The sequence below is a fragment of the Dermacentor andersoni genome, chromosome 1 (assembly GCF_023375885.2).
Source record: "Dermacentor andersoni chromosome 1, qqDerAnde1_hic_scaffold, whole genome shotgun sequence".
NCBI lineage: Eukaryota > Metazoa > Arthropoda > Arachnida > Ixodida > Ixodidae > Dermacentor > Dermacentor andersoni.
In genome coordinates, this window is record NC_092814.1 from 309,041,927 (window position 1) to 309,063,366 (window position 21,440).

Genomic DNA, 21,440 nt, shown 5'->3' on the forward strand with positions numbered 1-21,440 from the left:
GGCTTTTGTTAGAGAGCTGACATGGTCGCCATATATACGACATTTAAAGAGGAAGCTTGCCTCTTTCACTCACATCTTTGTCATGCTTTCCAGAAATGTTTGTGGGTGCTTTCTTGAGTCCCTATTTAGACTATATGGAGCACTCTTCGAGCGTCTCCTTCGTTATACCCTTTCTACCCTGCACGGCTTCTCCCAAACAAACGTGAAGATCTTGGAAGGAATGCAAACGAGAACATTAGACAGTTTTACAATAACCTTTGCAACCAAACGGAAACGCATTACGTACGTAAAGAAATAGCGTCCTCCTAACGTTATTGGGTTTCTGTGGTTCAAGTGCGCTATGATAACGTAAGTTATTTTGCGAGTTTAACGTTCGTAATGCTTACGGACGCTAAGAAATAGCGTTGTCAAACATGGCGGCACCCATGGCTCCCGCTTCAGCGTGAATTCTGGTGATGGCTACGCTCTCACTCGCGTTGATCACCAGTAACTACTGTAATGAACTTTCGCTTTCTCTAAACTAACCTGAAAGGTTAGTTATGAGCGCATAGCGCGTCCATTTGCTGAGATCGTTCGGCGATTCTGACGCCCGTAGACCTAGCCAGACGCGTCCACATAGCAAAAGCAGAAGGGTTGCTAATGGATCGTCTTGGCTTGGATACGTTTGGCGCGAGGCACCAGACGGCGCCCTGTTTTATAACGTCTTGTTTACGTTTGCGTTTCCGTACGGTAAACTAAAATACTTGAAAGGACGCGCGCCGTAACTTCCCGCAAAGGTGCTTACGTTTAACGTACGTAAGGCGACTAGCGCTATTCTAAAACTGCCTATTAAAGATACGTCTTGACCTTCCGAAGGAGACGCCAACAATAGGCGTGCTAACAGAAAGCAGGCGCCTCTCGCTACTAATTCTGCAAACGCAGGACTTAAATCGCGCACATGTGATACGTTTCCAGGGTCCCCGGACATCATTTTGCTAGCACATATCTTTCTGAAGTAACCGAACTTCTTCTCTCTTCACTACCAGAGCTGTTCTGCACCTTTACTTCTACCTTGGAAGTTCTCTGCCTGGCCTATCACACCTATACTATCAAAGGTTTTCATAATTTTACGGCCAAACCTGCCGCAAAAATTACGTAGACTGTCCTGTTTCATGAAAAACGGCGGCGTTCTACGTAAAAAAAAAAAACAAAAAAAAAACGGACGTGAGCTTTGTTCTTGAAATACGGAGAACCGTCCGTAATTTCACGTGGGGGGTAACCGAACGTGTTAACAGCGAAAAATCAATACGCAAAGAACATAAAGAAAAGAGACGGCCCACGCTCACCAGCAGTTACATAATATCACCATAGGTAACGCTGTTTGAACCAGGACCTACTGAACTCCAGACCTGCACAGATCTCCCTGCTCCAGCACGCTTGGTCTAGTTCGCCCCTTTTGCCGCTGGGACCGTGCCAGGCATGAAAAGCAAAACAAGAAACCCCGTGCGACCATTAAAATATTTAACGCTACCACACATTATTCGCGTTACCACACGTTACTACACGTTATTCGCGCTAGCAATGCTTCTACGGTGATATTACAGGGAACCGCGATCTTACAGGGATAGCCCAATACCTATAGCTCATAAATTTCTGAGCACGGTAAAAGAGAAACGGAAACCATCGGCGGATAATTGTGCATGTCGAAGCCGATAGCTTCGTGCTATAAATCTGCTGAGACATCCAGTTGTGAGCGAGGCGAGCGTGCATGTAACGACAAGACGACGACGGCGACGACGGAGTATGACGGCGACGATATGACGAAGGCGACACGATGAAAATAGAATGACCACAGCGCGACGATGACGGTGTGAAAAAAAAAAAAAAATGTCATGACGACGACGGATGCTGTGAAGAGCCGTGATGTTACAAGCGGGCGTGTTATTACGGTAAATCGTGATGTTACAGGGATATCTCGATACTTAGTTCTTATCTAGTTAGTGCAGCAAACAAAAGAAAGAAGGAAAAAAAACGGAATGGCGACCCCATACGCTTGCTCAGTGACTATTGTCTCTACCACGGAGCACTGCCTTCCCAGCGATGTAACCCGAGAACAAACGGCACTGCTCAGCGAGCATTTGTGAGACAAGTTCTTCTATGTAGCTTTCGATAACTTCAAACCTTCCGTATTATTCGACCTTAAAGAATATTCGAAAATATTGCTGGCTAAACTTGAAATAGAAAATCAAACAAAGAGCAAGAATTATTCAGTCGATATTTTCGAAGTATATCGGGCATTCTGGTATCACGCCCTCAGCAAAGATGCATTTAATGTCACGTGATTTCTAACTGGTACTCGTCGACGATGGTGAAATTTTTTAATACGACCACACTGACTCCGTAATTGTAAACACGAAAGCAGATGTTGATCCGCCGTGGTGGCTCAGCGGCTATGGCGTTGCGCTGCTAAGCAAGAGATCGCGGGATCGAATCCAGGCCGCGGCGGTCGCATTTCGATGGAGGCCAAATGCAAGAACGCCTGCGTCCCGTACATTGGGTGCACGTTAAAGAACCCCAGGTGGTCAAAATTAACCTGGAGACCCGCACTATGGCGCGCTTCATAATCAGATCGTGGTTTTGGCACGTAAAACCCCAACATCGAATTTTTAAAATTTTAGATTTAAAGATGCCTTTCATGAGATACGTCAATGAAAATTATGTTTACAAGATTTCTAAAAGTAGTCAGCAATTATCCGAAGCGCTGATGATAAGAAAATGAAATTATTTCTTTCTTCGTATTTATGTGTGACTTTCGTGTTATAAACTGGGACGCTTTTCCCAAGGTAGCGGTCTCAGTTAACGCCGGCACATATAAATGCCGGAGAAAATTCTTTTCTCTCTGTGTGTGCAACATGCATCGAAAATGAGCATAATGAACGAAAAGAAAAAGAAATTGTCCTGTGGAGGCTTTTTCAACAGTAAGGGGGGTGGGGGGACACCATGCAGAAAGCTGCAGGTGGGCGTCTCCCCAAGCCACCTATGGCGTCATTTAGAATTTGTACAAACACCTCTCGTCGTATGTGAAATATAGGTGTACATTTCACTTGCTCTACATCATGTGTGTGACACCACTGCAGCTGGAGATCTTGTATTGGTCTGTCTTCTCTGACAGTGCTTATAGAAAGGAGCGAGTCGCACGGGAAACTTCTTCTTGCTCATCCTGTGTTCCTGCTCTTAAAGCAACAAATGAGGCTTGCTACCAGTTACTCAGCGTTGGCTGAAGGCATTTAGCCAGAAAATTGGTACTGAATACTGAAACTCGGGGCAACAAACAATTTTTTTCTCTGGTATGTTGCCTGTAGGCTACACTCGTCCATAAGGGACGAGTGTAGTATTATAGTATTATATAAGCCAATGCGGGAGAGATGAATAGCATCTTTGAAAGGCTGAATCTAGAAGTCACCCACGTTCTAGAAATTTTATTTCCAGCAGTATCCAGCAAGAATGCAATATGTGAAGGCTTTGCGGACGGATATAGTCTAGACAAATCGGACCGTGAAAGTTTCCAATAACAGACACAGCGTCTTCATTAAGACGTCTCCTTTTGATGCTTTCGCATTGAGCGAAAAAGCCAGCGTCGGCCGCAGCGAAGCGGCACCTAACTTCCTATTGGCTGCAACGCCACGCCACGAGCGCGCTTCGACGCAGCAGAGCGAGCGAGACGGAACACCTGCTGCCGCGATAGTGCCACAGGTGTTGCGTGAGGGGAGAGGGCATCGCCGCGACGCCACGTCATCAACGCCCCTCGAAGGAGCAGGTACGGTGACGCGACGCCGCGGGGCGTGACGGGTTGTGGTCGGTGCCGCCGTCTCGCTCTCGGAAGCCGGCGCGCGGTACGTATCTCTCACTCTCTCACCCCCACTGGGCTTAGCTGCTGCGGGCGCCTGCCGGCCTTGGTGGCCGCTGCTGCTTCCTCGGCTTCTCGTCGCGCAGGACGTCGGTGGCATGCAGCGTAGCCACCGCGCAGGCTGCTGTTGCTTGTTGCCTCGGGCAGCACGCACCTCTATGGAGTCTAAAGCATCTGCATTGTCAGCGACCGCAACCGCGGCAGTAGTGATGCACTTGATTTCTCAGCAATATTGTCCAAACAAATGATTCCGGTCCACAGCCAACATGCAAACGCATAAATTGTAAAAAAATAACCCGCACCAAATTAATAGCAAAACTCGATAACATACTCCGCAGGAAATCTCTAAAATATTACTCGCAGCGCAAAACTCAAAGTGCCGCTCAGTGGCGTTCAAATGGAGATTAATGCTTTCGCATTCACAATTCATAAGAAGAGCTTAGGTGTCCTCGGATTTTTTGTCTTTTTCTAACAGCATATAATTCACAACCTTCATTTTTATTTCACTATAACCTTTTAGGGAACTAAGAGCACAATTTAATCCGGTTAGCATATCAGTGGTCGCTGTTTGTCGGCTCACTATTATCGTTGTAATCCGTTACGGCATTCTTTCTCACCGAACTACGAGAAAGTCTTCCTGGCTTTTCGTCGTGCCGCCAAGCATGCGCCACTACGCGCCGCAGAGAGTACTCGTGAATGTCACAGGCTATGCGCCGACTCCAGCTGCTCTGCGCGTGGTTTGCAATCCGCAGGCACTTGCAACTTTTTGTCAAGTTATTTCTATATTTGTAGAGTTGGTTCTGAAAGCTTTTCATTAATTCTAGATGTTCCTTGTATATATTGTTCTTTCGTCCAGTGTTTGTTCCATGTATTTAGCGACTATATTGAAATAGCGGGGCTTCGTGCTGTTGGTTTTAATAAACCGCGCACCTGCGGCCTGTCACCTTGGTTAAACGAAAGCACTTGTCGGACACTGTCACCCATTCTGGAGGCGAGGGAGGTGAGCGTGCGCGTGTTACTATGTGTCCTCCTGCTCCATATGTCAAGTCCTTGAAGTGCCGTCTCAACCGTCGGCAATACCTTTGCAACACTTCCTGCCGCCGGAGGCACCGTTTGATGTCAAGGGCTTTGACTATCTCGCACCGCTACCACAGGCACTGGCGGGGCAACAGGTCGCTCTTAGTTGCCACTGATTACCTCACCAAGCGGACAGAGTTCAAATATTCCGCAATGGCACACCGCGAATGTTGATCACTGATCGCAGCACGCCGCTCATGTCGCTAGTCTCTCTCTCTCTATCGCACTGTCTCTCCCCTTCCGCTCTCTTTCTCTCTTTTATCCTCCCACCTCTTCTCCCCAGTGTAGAGCACCAAACAACAACTACATCTGGTCAACCTTCTTGCCTTTCCATGTGTAATTTCTCTCTATCTTTTAAGACCGAATCGTATACAAATCGAATAGTTCCAGAAACCAATCGAATCAAATATCGAATATACTTCGCAACGTGCAGCCGCTTTCAGCATTACTATAGAGCGATCTCCACATCCTAGTGTATGCACAACGTGAACAAGTTTCTGTCATTTCATTGTACGTTATGAAGCGCTGTTTATAAATAGTATAAATGTGGAGCATTAGGATCAAATAAGCAGTTTGTTCGCATACTCGGCACACTTCGGTGAGTGCGAATGATGGCGGTTCAGCCCCGAAACGTCTGGCTCCCTAACTGTCTACCATGGCCACCAGGATGAAATTTACCGCACTTTTCCTCCAACTTCATGTTTCATCGCACATTGTTGCCGACTGGAAACATTAGAAAACTATCCGAATGTTCCCGTATACAAATAGCGACTATTCAATTCCCTTATTCCGGTGTTCCGAATATCGCATGCGCCCAATCATTATTATTATTATTATTATTATTATTATTATTATTATTATTATTATTATTAATCTGTCTCCTGAATGATAAGGCTTCGTGTCTATGATCAACGAGTGAGTGATGTTTGCTCTATTAGTTCCTGCTTAAGTGTTGTTATCTTTTTTTTATAACGTGTGTTGTTGTTTGTCTCTGTGCAAGTAGGTTTGTTAAATTTGCTTAAGCTGTATGTGCTGTAATTATGTATCTTCTGCCATGTAATGGACCCTGGGCCCTCGTCAAGTCGCTATGACAACTTTTTTGCCAAGGAGTCCCTCCAGTGTCGTCGTCAGCACCACCACCACCACCAGCACCATCATGATCATGATCATCATCATCAGCAGCAGCAGCGGCAGCAGCCTATTTTTGTGTCCACTGCCGGACGAATACCTTTCCCAGTGACCTCCAATTATTCCTGTATTGTGCTAGCTGATTCCAAGCTACGCCTGCAAATGCCCTACTTCCGCCACTCACATGGGACAGATCAAGGGCTCCTCGTCCAACCTCAACGAGTCGGCCCACACAGCTGCGCGAGGAGTCGTCGATCGCGTAGCTACGGAGTGGCGCGGCGCTGAAGTTCCGGACAATGGGGATCCCCCTGCTTCGTACAAGGAACTCACAACGTACTTTTATCTGGGGATGCGTAAGTATCCGGCGCCGCACAGTAAATTGAACAGACCGCCTGGCATTGACACTCACACTCTTGCAATTCGGGACATACACTAGCCCCGCCCTCTTACACCGGATCTATCCCGAAATTAAAACGTCAAACACTTGCACGCTTTGCTCAGACTTTGCCGACTTAGATCACATGCTCTGGCGGTGCCTCGTGTTACGGGGCGACGAAGACGTTACGTCGTCCAAGTGGGAGGCTGCCCTACGCTTTCACGATTTTGAAGCCCAGCTATGGGCAGTCCAACGGGCCCGCGACGTGGCGGAGACGCCCGATCTTTCTGTCCCGACATGGGAGCGGCCCGCTGCGTGCTAGTGCACGTTCCGATGGGCCTCGGTAAAGTTTTTCCATCCATGCATCCCCGCACCTAACTTTCTACCGTCCTCGAACGCGTTTCCTTTCCATTGGCACATATTTTGTAATTCTAATGGTGCACTGAGTATATGCCCTTCGCATTACATGGCCAGCCCAGCTCCATTTCTTCTCCTAATGTCATATAGAATATCAGCCATCACTCTTTGCTCTCTGATCCATACCGCTCTCTCGCTGTCTCTTAACGTTGCGTCTAACATAATTCACTCCGTTGCCCTTTGCGCGACCCTTAACTTGTTCTCGAGCTTCTTTGTTAACCCCACATATGTCAGCACCGGTAAGATACAATGATTGTACACTTTCCTTTTCGATGATAGTGGTAAGCTCCCAGTCACGATTAGGTAATGCGTGCGGTACGCACTACAACCCATTTTTACTCTTCTGTAAATTTCCTTCTCTTGATCAAGTTGTAGAGGCTGACTGGCGATCATGAATTCTTGTTTCCTTGCTAGGCTATTGAACATTACCTTTGTTTTCGGCATATTAATCTTCAACCCTACTCTTAAACTTTCTTGGTTAATGTTCTGAATCATTTTTTTTTAATTCATTCCCAGTGTTGCTCAACGGGACAATGTCATCTCCAAACCGAAAGTTGTTGAGACATTCGCCGTTGATCCTCGATCCTAAGCCTTCCCAGTCTAATAGCTTGAATACTTCGAAGCATGCAGTGAATATAGCATTGGAGATATTGTGACTCCTTGCCTGACCCCTTTCTTGATAGGTGATTTTCTACTTGTAGAAAAGCAAGGTAGCTGTACAGTATTTGTAGATATTTCCCAAGACATTCACGTACGCTTCCTGTACTCATTGTTACGCAATGCCTCAATGACTGCTGGTATCTCTACTGAATCAAGTGCCTTTTGATAATCTGTGAAAGCCATATAGAGCGGTTGATTGTACTCAACAGCTTTCTCTATTACCAGATTGATGATTATATGCGATCCATTGTACAGTATCCTTTCCTGAAGGCGGTCTGTTGTCTTGTTTGCGACAAGGCAGCGACGCAGGCGTTGGCTGTGCGATTTACGCCTGCATCCATTATCGCTTGTGCTTCGATAACGGTTGCGCTGTCACCTGTTAAGCGGAAGCACACCCGGCTAAATGCTATATGGTCGCTTGTACGCGGAACGTTTGGGAGCACTGCAATCACGGCGCGCAAGCGGGCACGTCACGTGGTAATTTTTTTTTTTTATTTCGCGGGAATGTGCAGTAAGCGAAAAAAAATTGTACTTAATAGATGGAAAGTTAGACACTGTTTAATCGGACGTTTTGCAAACCGCACTATAGCTTTCTATTTCGAAGTTTTTGCTTAACTTCATTGCTTCAGAAGCTGGTTAATGGGTTAATGAATCTTAACTGATTATGCAATTGAGGAGAATACAAAATATATATATACCCTCTATACGAAACCCTCTATACATCGTCGCTTTTCGAAGTAATTTTGTCAATCGCAAAACAAAGCGCACCTGGTACAATCTGCATCTTTACCTGAATAGTCTGTCTTTCCCGACACTTTCCTGCGCTAGCCACTTAAATGAATAGATTAATCAGGGCTACTGAAAATGATAACATGTTGTATATACTTCAATGACAGCGCACTGGGAGTCAGTCAGACTAGGAAAGGCGAAAACCACCGAGAAAGTTATTTTCTTCTTTATTTATGAAATATATTTTAGGAAATGGCGATTCCTCATAGAGGCGCCGGCTACTGCTCGGCTCCTACGTGTGATAAAAAAGTCGCAGTTTCGCCCAATAGGCGAAGCATCGATCACGATAGCAAATTAGTAGACAGCTACACGAAGTACGGGAAGTAGTTTCATCAGCCGTATAAACTTGCAAACAATCGCGTACTAACATCTTAGTCGGGGAACGCGGAGACTCACTGTCAAAACGCTGGAGTGAGGACGCGCAGCAGCAGCAGCGAGCGAATTGACTTTTATCCTGCCTCTCGCTTCAACGCGAACTAAGCGGCGACAATACAGCGCACACGAAGCTATCAGCGCTTGGCGCACTCTGCCCCACGGCAGATCACTTTCAAGTTAGGGCCCACGTGGCCGTGCCATACGCAGCCGCTGCCGGAGTAGAACACCCTCCCCTTCCATCCTCGGCCCCCGGTGCCTTGAGCCGCCATCGTCGGCTCATCCTCGCACGCTTTCACTCGTACATACAGCATACGGCGTGCAGCGACGGTGATGTCGTCCTCGGTCTTTATACGGAACATCACGGCGCCCATCGCGATAAAATGAAAACATTTTGCTAAGAATAAAGCCATAGGGGCATAAAAGAAGCACTTAAGGAAAAGTGCTTGAGAATAGTTCACCCGTAATGAGACAGCTACGGCACGAGATACGCTTTGCAAACTCAAGCGTCCACTGTCATAACTTGGGAGCCGTAGCTATGTATTAAACCTGTATGAATATCAGTAGAGCGTCCAGGCTATTAAAATGATCCAGACTGCCCTTTTGCGCAGTATTTCAATTTATAATGCTGCGTTTATAGAACACCCGGAACGCTTTGACTGCACAAGCAGCCCGCAATGTAAACTTCGGGCTGCGTGTTTAGTGATCGAGAATTATTGCTATCTGTGTTCTGCGATACCAACCGACAAAAAGCGCCCACATTTATAAAAAAAAAAAGAGAAGAAAAATTACCTCCCAAGCAATCCGTACAGATACTTAACGAGCGAAGCTGAAAAGTGCGGCCCCGGTGTTTATGACTGGGTTAATCTCGACGGTTCATTAAACGACGGCTTGGTAGGCTGCCGGATCCTCGGTACGCAGTTGCTGCTTGCGCTCGGCTGCACGAGGCTGTTCTTGTGCCCGGGCTGTAGCATCGGCACGACGCAGACGAGCCCGTTCCCGGTTCTTCTCGCGGCGTTGCTGATCGAAGGCTGCCTGCTCATTAGGAGTACGTATGACTCGTGTGGACTACCCATTTCGGAGCCAGAGAGAAACTGCTGCGCGCGCACTCGTCTGCGACGGAGAACAGCGACGTCCCTATTGGCGCTGGCAATCGCGCGCCTCTGTCTGCATTTTTTTTTCGCCAATGCCCATGGGGTTGCGTCGGGGTTTTCGGCTAACAGACGAGAGACGGACGGACGGACGAATCGGCTTGCCTATACAGCTTTGCTGTAAAAAGTCACATGTTATCTTGACGGGTAGCCTTTGTGCAGCGCTGTACTGCGTTTGCGCGATTCATACATATGACAGGCGAATCACGCACTCACAGCAACACAACTGAAAGAAACCTGCTGGTATGACATCGACGCCTTCTGCCATGCAACGATAGCAGGGAGATCTTCATTGTGCCCCAACTCCAGTTTTGACAAATACAAACACATGTGCAATATACGGACGCTATGACTAAACAAATCGCTCAATGCCTTAGGTAGCAATAGCTTGCATTTCGTCCCGTATTGACCGTAAAAGCAGCATATAATCGGCAGCATGCGGTTGGTTAGCCGCAGGTAATGACTCCTTGTAACGACATCCACAGTAGACAACATAGTAAAGTCATGCGCGCACATTCGCTATGACACCGCTCGAAATGTATTTTTAACACAAGATAAAAAAAGTTATTTACTGTTTCGTGCTTTAGTCATTGAATAAATCAAGACAAAGAGAAAGTTTCATCCCTAAAGAAGGAACCCGTTAACCAGCCCAAAGGGAACTATTGCTCTCTGCCCTAAAGTGCCAAACAGTCAATTGTTAAATGTGCGGAGTCAGCAAACCTCAAAACTAAGTAAGAAAGCAACATGCGTGCAACAGGCACGTTTTAAGGTATCTATGCAGCGCACGATATGCTGAATAGTACCCGCTCACGGTTTCCGCAGCTGGTGTACGAAATGTGACGTTGACTGTATATAAATAAAACACGTTGTGGGGCTAGTTGGTGCATGGCTTAGTGTGCTGTCACTGTTGGCGCTTCATCTTTTGAAAATGATTATAAATAACACAGGATGGACCTCGACTTCACGAATGACGAAAACTTTTGGTCGTGCTTTTTGGGCCTGCTCGTCCACAACCTCCTCCGCACCGGCATGGACCAGAGTGTCGTCCAGAGGTACATGGCATCCAGGAACCTCAAGGAGGCGCAAAGGTAAAGCACGGGATTATACAATCCAGTAATCCATACTGGCTGTGCGCTCTCTTGATACTTGATACTAGCGTGATACTTGTGCAGGCGCGCTAGAAGATACAGCTTACCGTAGGCCAATCTTGGACCTCGTCTTGAGGCATATGTGTGCCGGCAAAGCACCGGCGTAGACTGCGGCGCATGAGTTGCACAAAGGCGTCAGCCATTGTGCGGACACAGTTATGGTTTTCTTATGGGCATCTGTGCGTCTGTGTTTCATGTCGTACAGTCAGCTTTCAGACAACTCCGATTTTTTATTGTTCTGTGGCACTGATTTCCTCTGTTCGCATTGAGACCAGGTTATCGAACAAATACAGACAATTGAAGCGCTGTTGCTGTCATCCTTGCCTCAATGCCCATTTTCGTGTGTGCGCGCTGTTTTTCGTTCGCCAGAGATGCAGCAACAAGCCAAGGGCGTATTACTCTACTAAAGGTTATTTACTTTCGTAGAAACACTGTTTGCCTTTGCAGGCGTAATGCAACGGCTCCATTTCTTCAATGCGACGCGCGCATAAGGTATCTCAGCCCTATCGGTAACGCGATGATGAGACGAAGTGTTTTGTACTATGACATGTAAAGGCAAGGTGCAGTCAGAGCACGATGCTAAAACATGCGCCCAAAAAAGGAACGTGCACACGGTGATCGGCTAAATATGATTTCGTTGGCTCTTCCATATGTTCATTTCTCACGCAACCGTGCATGCTCTCTGTGTAATGGGTGAGTGAGTGAGTGAGTGAGTGAGTGAGTGAAATAACTTTATTAGGTCCAGAGAAGACGCAGAGGAGACCCCGCGCCACCCGGCTAGTCCCCCGTGGGATACCTAAACTTTTCTATATAGTACTGTGTGAACTCTCATGTTGTGCGGACTCACGCTTGTGATACCAGTTATGCAATGTGTCCTTCACCTCGTTCCTCCCATTATCCCCCATTGTGACCCTCTTTCTTCCCTTCTTCCCCTTCCCTGACGTAGAGTAGCAGGCCAGATGCTCCATTTTCCGGCCGACCTCTCTACATCTTCCAGTCATTAAACTACTTTTTCTTCTTCTCATGTTGCGCTGTAGCGTGAACCGATGTTTATAGTGCTGCAAGTGCTATTGTGCTGTGTCATGACGGTATGCAGTGTCAGTATTTGACTGTGATTGTATGTCTATGCTCCTTTCTTTCTTTATCTCTACTTTGCTGTCACTATACTTCCCCCTCCTCTCTCTCCCCAGCGTAGGGTAGCAAACCGGATCTACCCATCTGGTTAACCTCCCTGCCTTTCCCCTTTCTTCTCTCTCTCTCTCTCTCACACACACACGTTGCGCCTATATGCCGTGGACCTGCATATGACATTGAAACTTTCACCTGGTTATAACCGGCTGGAAGCAACGATACTGTGCCGCTTGCGAGTAATAGTTTCTTTCACAAATGCCTACTCATTCCTAATTGGAATGGTGAACAGTCCCAATTGCAGCACATATGGCGTAGAAGAAACGACCAAACATCTTTTGTGTGACTGCCCCACATAGGAAGATGAGAGGAGTGCCCGTCAGACAGATTTGGGGCACTTAAATGCAGGCCTTTCACAGAGGAGAAGATCTTGGGCCCGTGGCCTCGTCCATCTGCTATGTGACATCCCACAAAAGCGCTGGTGCGCTTCTTGATATGTACCAGCCTATATGACTGCCTGTGAATGACTCAGTGATGAGCGCTTGTGTGCGTAACAGTGCAAGCTGTGAACTTCTTTCTTCCTTATCCTCTTTCAGTCCCCTTTTTCTCCTTCCCCAGTGCAGGGTAGCCTACCGAGCTCAGCCTGGTTATACTCCCTGCCTTTCCCTTATGACTTCTCTCTCACGATATTTTGCAGGACGATGTGCATTGGAGTCGTTCTGAACATCATCTACATGATCATCATCGGAGTGATGGCGATGGCCTTGATTTACTGGTACCGAGATTGCGACCCTGTGTTGACAGGCGCAATCGGGAAGTACGACGAGGTATATAGTATACTAAGCTGTCTTTCTCTGTAATGGCTTTATAGGTGAACGCTTTGCACAGGAAATGTATAGCCCCGGCCCGCACACTTCCCCTTGAGTGGTGTAGGTGGGTACATTTGCCACCATCCACGGCAAGCTGCTTGCTTGAGACAAACTGCTTCTGAGCATGCGCTATACGAGGCGTACGGGGCACCTTTATACTTTTGTTTCGAGCTGCGCGATAAACACAACCGTATTGGTTCTTGATACACATTGGTGCTAACGCGTTCGTCTTACTCCGCCGCGACTGATCAACACTCTACAAACAGTTCACGCCTTTTGAGGCCTACCTTTCTCACAACAACAATCTTAATCTGTCTTTCTTGGGTTTTCTTTCTTGAAAACTCGGCGCTCGTTACTTTCTCATTGCTCGCCACTTTTCAATAATGCTATGTCACGCTGAGAACGCGGATGCCGTTCGTGGCCCGGGAGTATCGGGCGCGCAGCGTTAACGAAGGGAAGGTGAGCAGTACAGATGACAATTATTGTGGGACAAAGTACGCCCCAAAAGCGTGAAAACTGTTTTTGGAGCGAAATACTATAGCTTTGGTGCATAATGGCATCATAGATCAGGAGTGCTCGAGGTTCCGTAACGATAGTCTGTTACTAATACATGCATAGAAGCGGGCTATCAACAAAAGCTGGCTCTCGTGCATGACACACGTTGTACAGTCCGCCACAAACATTGTCTAGAGCGCGGGACCTGTGTGTGCTCCAGCGCACTTTCTTGTCCGGCTATAGTGGAGGTCGCTAAGCCGAAGGGATTTTCTTAGCAAGCGGTGCATCATTGGACAAATAATTGCTAATTTCGCTTCTCTATATGCAGCAAGGAAAGCCGCTGTACTGAGTTATACAGGTCACATGAGGCGATAAAGCGCGCATTTGCACCATGGCAACTGCCGAGACGCTCATGGCGTGGTGCAGTATCGTTGATAAAAAAACGGCGGAGGTCAATGCATCTTCTTCTAGTGAGGCATCCCTTTATCGCCCGTCACTATAACTAAATTTTCATGGCAAGCTGCTTATTTCCTCTGTGGCATTGGTGGCATGTGCGGCGGTAACAAGGGGGACAACGTTGTATCAACTTGTCTCTCGTGGCATCATTTCGCTTCCTTCTCTTGCGCCGCTCGCGCTAAAATGGTTCTTTGTTTCTGCTCTACAGACATCTTCGAGCAGAGCGCACTGGGTGTCGCCATAATGCCCTCTGGGCTGTGCTAAGTGCGCGTGAAACCGCGCGTGAAAACATTGCAGAAGCTGCTGCGCGTGCCTTTGTACTCCCGCACTACAGTCCAGAGAAAAGGTTCTCGCTCTCAAAGATGAAAACCTCTATGCTTGCGTCTATGCCTACGTCTATGCTTACGTCTATGCATAAGTTATGCTTACGCGCAAGCGACAAGATGGTAGCGACGTGCAGATCGTTCTTCGTCTACGACAACGAAGGATGAAATCATGATTTGAAAGATGCATCAACATTTCCTGTCGGATAGCTTGACCACTACCTCGACTGAGAAGATGAAGACCGGCCAGCAGCAGATTGGTCAGATTCCGGTGTTTTCACGACAACAAGTCAGGACATCGCCAGCTGAAAAGCATTACGCGACAATCTTTGCACAACAAAAACTCGATTATAAATACCGCAATACAGATTACGCACCTTTGTAGAAGTGACCGCTGCTAACACGTGCGTTTCAATGTTAGGTTACACTGTGACTCTTCCTGGTTTAAGGCGTGCACGGCAGATATGCCCTTCTTTCGTAAATACATGTCTGTAAATACATGTTTGTGCTACTTTCTTGCGGAAAAGAAAAAACAAAGCGGACGCCATTCCCACTACCGCGACTGTAGCAACTCAAAGAGCAGTAACTGTCCAACATGGAGGAAAGAGCTTTCGTCCATGCTCCACGGCATGACCCGTAGCATGCCTTCTGGCAATGGCATTCCAACTTAGGCGCAGCTGGGAGTGAGAGTAAGCGCATGCACAGAGCTTTATTGGGAAAAAAGTACATTGCATAGCAAGAAGTACCAATAGTGTTGACCAACCCATCTGGCACCACATCTTCTAAGCAAGTTGTCCCGCACCAGCGGCCTGTATGGTCGACGGCGAAAACGCACTCCGAAAGCACCGTTGTTACACTCTGGGCGTATGTGTTAGGGGCTGTACATACCCTGGTACAAGCGTTCGACAGAGTACTACAGCAATGCACTCTTTAAACTTTGTTTTTTTTTTTCTTTTCAGATTTTGCCTTACTACGTGAAGGAACATCTTTTTAATTTCCCAGGCTTTTCTGGTCTTTTCCTAACTGGCGTCGTCAGCGCAGCCACGAGGTATTATGCGAGAGCACTTCGGTAGCTTATATCTCACTTTTGAAATAGCTGTCTATTAGCGGGTGCCGCTAAACTCGCCGCTGTTATTCTTCTTGCAGTACAATATCTTCCATTATCAATTCTCAAGCCGCTGTCTGCTACATGGATGTGGTCTCCACGTTCGTCAAACTCGAAGACCACTCGGCCAGACACTTAACAAAAGGACTAGGTGCGTTGATAGTTGCCGTATACTTTTGATATACTGTTATTTTTTGGGCGTAATTAGCCAAGAAAAGTGGTCCATCAGAACACCAGAATATTGTTAGGAGCTTCTCACGCAATTCACCGGCCTTTTACTTGCAGCGAGACTTCATGGCACCCTGAACACGTCCAAAACCAAAATAAAATTACAACCTTATCTATCTCTAGTAGAGGACGCTGACCCCTGCATTCTAGAATGTTTCTCCACTAGAAATTCCACCTCCAATAGAAATTCCAATAAGCAATTGCTTGGCGTCGCCACCCCTCCATAGGGGTGTCGAAACTGAACCAATAATTTGACACCAGTCATTCCGGGTCTACATGGCCATTTTGAAATGTAGAAACACATAACTAGAGCTTCATGTCGATTCCCTTCAACTTTCTAATGTAAACGTGATCCATAAAGTTTGTTATTAAGATGTTAATTTATGTAGCTAAAGTATTTAGCGAATGAATTGCTCGGCTTTGCTTTCTTATTTTTCTTCTTTTTTTTGCGAAGAATGGCCGTCTAAGTAGATAATTCTTCCGCAATGACTTTATTCGAGAAAACTTATAGGCTATTTAAAGCAGATTGTTCGCAGCGAAAAAAAAAAAGAATGCCACTTTCGTCGGTAGGTAAAACACCTATAGCGATAGGGAGGTTTAATCTTGCACTGAATGCGTCTCACAACGCTTGCCTGATGAGGAGTGTGCTAGTGGTGTTGCAATTATCGTACTTCGATAGTGGATGATATGAGGCCTAATGAAAACCATCTGCGTTTTGCCAGAGTTCAAAGAAAATATTACATGTTTAGTTTCACGCATACTGTCCGCTCCGCTCAGACCAGTGTACGCGCCCCGGTGTGGTATGCGCGCAGCTACTCAGCTTTTTTCTTTCCTTGCCTTTGCGTTATCTCCCCCCCCCCCCCCCCCCACTATTCGTTCTGTCTTTCATTTCCCCTTACCAGCTTTAATTTCCCTAGTGCAGGGTAGGAAACTGGAATGTCTTCCACTTAACGTCCTTGCCTTTCCCATCCCGTTTCTCTCTCTCTCTGTCTCTCTTTCTTTATCTACTCAGTAGCAACACAAATGCATGCGCGCGCCACACTCATGCCAGCAGTGAAAGCCAGAACGCTCCCTGGCTCCGGCAGGGCCCATTTAGGCGAGCGTGACGGTGCATACACTTGGCTCCACCTCCTTTGGAGCCAAATGCACTGCGCGTCTCTCAAGGCATAATTCATGCGTGGGCCGCGCATGGGCCGTCGATAGCAGGACAGCACGACGACGATGACGCTAACGCTGAATGGGCAAATGGTACACACATGCTGTACATACGCTGCACCTTGCCCGCGTCCGCTCTGTGTGCATTCGGCCGTTCGACTATTCTGTTGCATGAAACAGCTCCTTACTCCCTGATATTCCGGATAGGCCCACGCTCACCTTTCTTATTGTTCACGCATGAACACGTAAAATAGATGGAACCCTAGCCATATACAGCTCCACTGTAAACGCCGGCGTCTGTAGCAGCGAAAGGGCACCTAAATTCCCATTGGCTGCGGCACCACGTCGCGTGCGCGCCTCGACGGAGCAGAGCGGGCGAAAGCGACCACCAGCTGCTGCGATGGCGCGCCAGGTGTTGCATGAGGCTAGACAGCTTCCCCACGTCACCCTCGCAAGCCTGTGTTATCCACGCGTTCCTTGCGCGTGCATTCTAACTTAGCCTCGGTAATCGCTATAGAGAAATTAATGCATTAAAAACATAATAAATTCGAAATCTTGAGAAGCGTTGGCGGTAGTCAGCTTTGAGCCGACGACCCCACGCTCAGAAGCCGAGTTTCTTACCCACTGGGCTGAACCAGTGACTCCTAGGTAGCAGGCCTGTACACTCTGCGTTAGGACATCGTGCTACTTAGAGCGAAATTTCCATTGCCAAGCCCGGCGTGACGAAGGCGGTGACGTCAAAATCACCCTGGCTTACTCTGGAGTGTTGCATTCTATTAGGTTCATTAGATTCTATGCCATCCGGGCAAAGTAGCATGACGTCACAGATGGAAGTGTGCCGGACTTGTGCTGTCTAGGAGGCGTTGGCCAAGAGACTCAACGCGTTCGCTTGCGCGCGAGGAGCTCATAACTCGAAGGACCATTCAGCGCCGTTCAATTGGACACTACAGCTATCGCATTTACAATTCATAAGAAGTATTTAGGTGTACTCGGATTTTTGTGTAAAATAATAACTTTTTTTTTAAATAGTTACGCATGTTTTCCTTCAGAATGTCCGGGCGGCGAAATCGGCGGTCCGCTTGAAGTTCACCAGACGAGTTTATCAAAATTTGGCATCAAGAGGCAACGCTTCGAAGTGACATTTCGCAACTGGCATAGTGTTAATGAACTGCCGGCAAGGTACAAAATGAGAACCTTTTAGGGAGCGTTTATTAACGCTGCATTCAACTCGGTACTATTTTCATGCGTAAGCGTTCCTTGGCGAGTACGCCAGAAAAATCTGCCCGTCCCGTGACGGCTTATATCTCCAAAATAAATGCATAATTGGTCAGGTTAACACATGTAATCGTTATAATATTGTAATAGTGGATGATTGGTGGAGTTAGAAAAAAAAATGGTGACGTCGCCGTGTCAAGGGGGGTTCGTAACAGAAAAGGAACATAAAAGAGAAAAAAATAAAACAACGTTTGTTGTGGCAAAGACAGAACGATTGTACCGGCGTTTCGCCTCAGTCGATACGATATAGATATATATATATATATATATATAATTGGTCAAGTTAACACATATAATCGTTGCAACAGTGTAATAGTAGATGACTGGTAGTGATGGGCAGACATGCATAAGCTAGATAAATAAGTCAGCAAAAGCGAAGTAGCAGCCACGCCAAAAGTAATAATTCAATTATGGGGTTTTACGTGCCAAAACCACCGTCTGATTATGAGGCACGCCTTAGTGGGGGACTCCCAAAATTTGGACTACCTGGGGTTCTTTAACGTGCACCTAAATCTAAGTACATGGGTGTTTTCGCCCCCATCGAAATGCGGCCGCCGTGGCCGGGATTCGATTCCGTGACCTCGTGTTTAGCAGCCCAACACCATAGCCGCTAAGCCAACGTGGCGGGTTTCCGAGCTGTAGAACTCTTATGCATTAGTAGACCATTCTCAGAATTTCTGTAGCTTTTTTTTTTTTAATGTTTGAGCAGGTGTTCCCTCGTTCTAGAAATCACAGAAACCTTTTATTGATGCAACCTAAAGCAGAAGGTCTGGTCAGTTCGAGGCAGCAGCCGTGAACCAGAATGAAGCATGGGAAGAGCAGACAAGAAAAGCGCTGTCTTTTTATTTCACTAAAGCTTCTTCTCGTAAAGGAGACAATACGTAGTAAATATACACGCGATGAAAATAAACAAATAAATGAATAAATAAATAAAACGGCACACGGCCAGGTTTCTAACAATGGGCAGAGAGATTCGAATAGTGTCTGTTTTACAGATTATTATAATTACACGCGCGGAGACGAACATTATGGCAGGGTCACGCCTTTTTCCAGCCCAATTTCTTTTTTCTTTTTAAATTTGCCAGGAGCATATAATGCAATTCGGTCTGTTCAGGTCGATTACCTCATGAGGCAGACATTATTTGCGCGACAAATCGCAATGTGCAGTTGGTATTTAGAAATATTCGCTATTACCTTTCTTCTTTCATCATTCGCTTTAGGGCATATGTCTCGAATGCGAGATCGAATCCGAATGGTACTGAAGCTGCGCCTGCTTACCGAAAATCCTAGGCCTAGCGCCACTTTCGAGGGATCTGTCTCGCAAATCTTTTCTTTTTTTTATATGAAAGGCATTTCCGTTACAATTAAGATAATCCAGAACGGTTAGTAGAACTGCTAACTGGAGCTGCTAACTGAAGCTACTAACTGTAACTGTTAACTGTAACTGTTAACTGTAACTGTAACTGTTAACTGTAGCTGTTAACTGTAGCTGTTAACTCACGCTTGCAATGGCTGCAATACTTATTGAGAGAGTCAAGTATCCAGGGAAATTGTATACTCGTCTGCAAACTTATGACCAGGTTCATTTACAGCGCGCCTGCACCATTACACGTGACCATCTACTGCCTCTCTTTTTATGTTTATGATGCTTCTTTTTTATTATTTTGACGATGCGCTCCAGTCTGTTTAAATGTTCGCCTGTCACAATAATAAATGAGTTGCCAGTAACACCGCAACGTGTTGTTTTCTATGTACATTCACCTTTTTCCGTATCTTTAGCGCTTTTCCCGCCTGAAAATGATTGACCAACTAGCTGATGCCTTCACGTTAATAGATCATTTTTAGTTTATGAAAGAAACATGCGTGCGTGGAATGACAGCAAAACGACTGCATTACTTTGCATTACCAGGCCTTACCGAGCATCTTAGGCTTTTTGGCAAAGTTCATTGCCGCGACAACCAACTCTTCAATAGGGAAACCAGCGCCCTTAATCTTTAAACTTGGTTAATGCAAACATTCGCCATAGCATGAAGACAATATTTAGTGAGATCCTAGCGCAAAATCTTTACGGCAATTCCAGATTTGGCAATCAAAGTTGTTGGAGAGAATGCTAAAAAGTAACTTCTTTGATCTTGGAGAATTAGTCGAATATACCCGACTATAGCCTTAAAATAGAAGAGATATCTCAGGTTTATTGAAGTGCAGTGTATTCACTCGAGGGACGGCGCTGTGCCCCACTCGATAAATTGTAGGTAGAGTTTCGAGTCCACACTCGTCCGTAAATATGGGGCCACCGCAGTATGACTGTGCCGTGCAGATTTGGGCGTGGTGGGAAGCCAGGATGATATATGCCAGAGCAAAGCTATGATGAGGCACCAGAGCAAAACAGAGATGGCATGGACAAGATTTGGGCTGGTATACCTTCGTGTATTTCCACCTCATTATTACCATGTTCCAACCAATGAGAAGCCAAAGGAGAAAAAAGTTCGTGCGTGTATCGGTAGCAGAGCATGTTGGAACGGTAATATGAGAATTGCGCTCAACGTTATTATATCTTGCTTTTCTCGGCTAGAAAACATATGCAAATCTGAAGAAGGCTGAGCAGGAAGTCGGCCCCAGGCTCTATTTCAGCTAAGGACATGGCGACTGGAATGCCGAGTGGTGTCTTTTGACGTCTCTCGTATTTCCCCGCGAAGCTGAACGAAGTTGAGGGAAACGTGCATCTGTCGCAGTGCTTTACCGTGATAAAGTGGGATTAGTGTCAGTGACGGGGACTAAAGGCCCTGCGAGCTTAATGTGTTCAATAAATAGCACACCTTGTTAAAACACTGCGTTTATCAGCACAAAACACTGCTTTCAATGTCACGGGTGAGGTGCGCTGGGCCTATATATAAAACAGGAGTTCTTACGCTAAAATTCTTTGTAACAGCACATGCGAGCCACTTATGATGTTGGAGATATACTATTATCGAAGGCGGCTGGCCAATAATAAACAGCAATTACGAAGGAAAAGCTGCGTGAATTCGACCCCAGATCTTTGCTTCCGCGAGAGCAACCCTCATCGACACCTTTAAAAAAAGAAATTAATTCTGTGGTAAGAAGTATGCAGCAGACGACATAAACATACTACGTGCACTTGGAGCGAATTTCATCTATCTTCAGCACTGCAGTGATTACCAGCGGCCGAGCAAGGGATGTCTCTGGAACCAACGTTTTGAGAAGAGGACATTTCTTGGACAGCGGCCATAATGCGAACCCTATCGAAACATTGGCTCTAGCGACATCCCATGTTCGACCACTGGTGATCATTTCAAGTCTACATATTCCTGTGTACCTCTATCTTGTTTGGATTAGCACAGCAAGACAGTGAACAATTTTTGCTAACGCAAGTGAAGTTTTCTG

At 46.5% G+C, this 21,440-nt stretch overlaps 2 protein-coding genes across 2 annotated transcripts in view; one reads left to right on the forward strand and one right to left on the reverse strand.

Annotated features, from left to right (window-relative positions):
- LOC126548047 (zinc finger CCHC domain-containing protein 24-like) overlaps nucleotides 1–21,440 on the reverse strand; it is a 226,764-nt gene that overhangs the window by 106,067 nt on the left and 99,257 nt on the right. The gene's annotated exons all lie outside the window — the stretch shown is intronic.
- The window catches only part of LOC126548045 (sodium-coupled monocarboxylate transporter 2-like), a 129,563-nt gene that overhangs the window by 98,746 nt on the left and 9,377 nt on the right, over nucleotides 1–21,440 (forward strand). Inside the window, exons 6-9 of the mRNA XM_050196125.3 lie at nucleotides 10,804–10,944; nucleotides 12,830–12,959; nucleotides 15,235–15,323; nucleotides 15,422–15,531. Coding sequence (XP_050052082.3) covers nucleotides 10,804–10,944; nucleotides 12,830–12,959; nucleotides 15,235–15,323; nucleotides 15,422–15,531 — 470 coding nt within the window. The remainder of the gene's footprint in view (nucleotides 1–10,803; nucleotides 10,945–12,829; nucleotides 12,960–15,234; nucleotides 15,324–15,421; nucleotides 15,532–21,440) is intronic.